Source organism: Solanum stenotomum, chromosome 6 (genome assembly GCF_019186545.1).
Source record: "Solanum stenotomum isolate F172 chromosome 6, ASM1918654v1, whole genome shotgun sequence".
NCBI classification, from domain to species: domain Eukaryota; kingdom Viridiplantae; phylum Streptophyta; class Magnoliopsida; order Solanales; family Solanaceae; genus Solanum; species Solanum stenotomum.
Window position 1 is genome coordinate 45,658,556 of NC_064287.1, and position 3,520 is coordinate 45,662,075.

At 34.7% G+C, this 3,520-nt stretch overlaps 1 protein-coding gene across 1 annotated transcript; it reads left to right on the forward strand.

Annotated features, from left to right (window-relative positions):
- Window positions 1-220: 220 nt before the first annotated feature.
- Window positions 221-3,089, forward strand: LOC125867030 (uncharacterized). The gene is made up of 8 exons (XM_049547451.1): window positions 221-785; window positions 1,257-1,358; window positions 1,452-1,533; window positions 1,656-1,675; window positions 1,773-1,833; window positions 2,113-2,186; window positions 2,334-2,438; window positions 2,662-3,089. The coding sequence occupies exons 1-8, from the start codon at window positions 249-251 to the stop codon at window positions 2,722-2,724; spliced, it is 1,044 nt and encodes a 347-aa protein (XP_049403408.1). The 5' UTR covers window positions 221-248; the 3' UTR covers window positions 2,725-3,089.
- The last annotated feature ends 431 nt before the right edge of the window (window positions 3,090-3,520 follow it).

The window sequence follows — 3,520 nt, forward strand, 5'->3', positions numbered from 1 at the left end:
CACTATCCCGTATCCGTCTGAACCTTGAACCCTTAATTCTGTAGCTGCAAAACTTTAAACCTTATTCTTATTATTGGTAATTTATGCTTATGCCTATCTAGGTTGTAGTTGTGTTTGTGTGCTGTGTTTCCTTTTTCTTGTAAGAATTCCTTGGTTAATTAAGATTTCAAGTTGCAGAACCAGCAGACAAAACTGACCCTAACTTCTAATGCTGCAGATTAAGCTGTGTAAACACACGATTGAACATTATGGCTGAAGAATTGCAGTCAGTTTCAGAAGCTACAAATTATTTTAGGAAAAGAAAGATGGAGCTCAGGAAGAAAGGGGGTAAAGGAAAGAAGAAGCAAAAGGGTGCGCCATTTAGTGAAAAAAGAGTAAAAATAGACAACAAAATGAAGAAGCTTTTTGAGAAGAGAGCAAGAGACTATAACTCTGATAATGAGGATGATAATGATGCGGAGCCTGCCCCTGTAACTAGAGCTAAACGTACATCATATGGTAAAGACAAGCCCAAATCATATGGTAAAGACAAGCCCACATCATATGGTAAAGATAAACCCACATCATATAGTAGAAATAAGTCCACGTCATACCGTAAAGAGGAGGAGGATTTTGATGAGGAATGGGCAGATGATGGTGAAGAGGATTTCAATGAGGAAATTGAGATATCTGAAGATGAAGATGGACAAGTTCAGCCTGGAATTACAAAGTTCATAGATGGTTGTAACGCATTCAGATTGGCGTTCAAAAAGATACTAAAGAAGTCTGCTTCTGATGATATACTGGTAAGCGACCTGCTTTCTCCATCATTTTTTAGCCATCTGCTTTAATTATATATTGGCATCCAAGAAGATACATAGTTGGTTGGCTTCGTGTTACCCTCATTTTTTTCCCGAAGGTTTAGGACTTCAAAATAATTTTATTTTGTTTTGTTCCTTAATATGCATCTGGACTTGGTGTTGATATATCTATCTTCTATGAGTGTTTGGTTTTGGGACAAAACAAAGCATGTTTGGAGGAAAAAACAAGACAGCTATGCAGGAAAATAAAACATTTTGTTTCTCCTTTCACAAGAGAAACTTGTTTCCACAGATAAAACAGACCCTTTCTACACCTTTTAATGCATATATTCAATTACTAGTATGTAAGCTGGATTCTAATGAACTTATAGGTTAAAAGCTCATACTAACTGTGTAGAGGAAGTGTTTAGGAGAAACTAATGGTAAATATGTGGGTTTGATGAACCTAACCTGCAGGGCCCTGTCTTATCAGCACACAAGAATCTCGTTGCGGAGAAGCTTGCTGAAGAAGATGTAGAACGAAAGGTTAAAGGGGATGCAAAAAAGGAGAAACACTTGGTAATCCTGTCTGGTTTCATTTAGTTGCTAAGTTTCCTTTTTTTCTTAGTGTATTGTTGGGTCTTGTTCTAAACTTTGACATCTGTGTAAAAGATAAGAGAGAAGGGACATGTGAAACCTGCTAATTTCTTGGACGCCTATGAAAAGTCTCTGATAGCAGTTGCAACAAAGGGAGGTAATCAACTTCTTCTTCTTGTTTCGGAATTTAAATTAGTATTACAAATGCATTAATAACTTTTCTATTAGACCCAACTAACTTGGTCCTTAATTTTTTTATGGGCATTATGGGACTATCAGTTGTCAAGTTATTCAATGCTGTAAGTTGCAGTACACATTCCAATTTAATGCTTCTGTTTTATAAAAAGTTTTTTGCTACTTTCAGCTAGCTCAATTTTGTCTGCGTATGTAATACAGGTTAACAAAGCACAACATGCTCAAAAAGGCTTAAATCCCTCGAGGGCAAAAGACGAGAAAGGTATGGGCAGAATACTGATGCATGGATTATATGATCGGGTCTCAATTTTCTTTATAAAAAATGATTGTTTCTTAAAAACACTTGAGAACTCTGCACATGCTGTTTCACTGTTCACATGATAGAAGTAAGAATGGGATCAACTGCAAGTTTTCATCCTTAAAAGCTGCAATTGATAATAAATTCTTGATGATTCAATTGGGAATAGTTTGGTTAAAACTAACCTTAAGAGCTGTTATTCTGTATGCAATACAATAACTTCTTCTATTTTCTGATGTATAGCAATTAAGAAGCGACGAAGAGAAGTCTTTTTCTCTGAATTGGGCAAGACACCATCACAAACAACTGTATCAAAGGTCAGCTCTTTTCTCTCTTTTAGAATTATGATCATTTGGGGAAACTGCTCTCATTATTTTGTAACATTTTTTCGCAAGTAATCTTGTCTTGGGCCATCATACAGATTATTGCCTTTTTCCCTTATTCTGTAGTTTAATTTCATGTAGGCTGGTGCATCCAATTCTTTGGAAGATGATGGTCCCTCGTGGGCTCCTCTACGTGATAATTACATGCTGACTAATCCCAAGTTAAAGGACTGGGATAAGAATCCGGTAAGTGTAACTTACTCCTAAGATTCTGCGAATTTGACACAGCATAGGAGAAGCTCCTCTTTCTATATAGTGAAGTGGTTCCCCTAGATTCAAAACTTCTTTTCAATACTCACCATCCTTATTAGTTAATAATCCTAGTGATTGGATCTCTATGCTTATTAGGCGTGGTGGTAGAATAATCTCCCTCTTTGCAAATGATCGATGTTATCTGATGTTCATGCAGGACACAACTGTTGAAGACGACGTGAGCATGCCAGCTGATTCAGATTCATCTGATGATGAATAAGTTACTGAAATTTTGATAATTCAATCTATCTGCTTCAAGCATGTTGGGATGCCGAGCACATATATCCAATGCAGAGAAGTATCACCTAGGCATAGTCAAATTAATGCTGGAGCAACTTTTTGACCGTATAGAGATCCTCCTGTTGTTAGCTGATGTGTTTTTTTTGTAATCCTTTTTAGGATATGAGATACTATTATTTTTGAGTTCTCTTAATTTTTTATCCATTATTCGTGCTAATGGGAATAGTTAATGGTGTTCGATATATCCCAGGATTACACTAGTTTGATTTTAGCCCTATGAAATCACGTCGCATTGCCAGTGTTGGCAAGATAGTTTTGCCAGAGATAATTAAGATTTACTAAGTTGGTTCAATCTTGTTGAAACTTGATTATTCATCTTATATTTTTCTCCAGAGCAAAATATGTACATGTGCTCTTGTATGTGCAGCCTTGAATATGAACTTAGACTTTTGTATGTTCCCAAATGGGCTTGTCTAAAGCCCAAATAGAATAATAAGTTGTGAAAATTTCTAATATGACATATATTATACTAATATTTTCGAGTTATAGCAGTAGATTTAGACTTTCAAGTTATAACATTAAAAATTTCAGGTTGTAACATATTATTTAAAAAAAATAAAAAAATTAGTAATTAAAAACATTTGATTTAAAAAGAATAAAAAGATAAAAAAAAAAAAAATAAAACGTTTTTGAAGGAAAAAATGAAAAAAAACGGAAATAGGGATTATCTTAAATTTGAATTAATTTAAGATAATTATTAATTAGCATGAATTAAG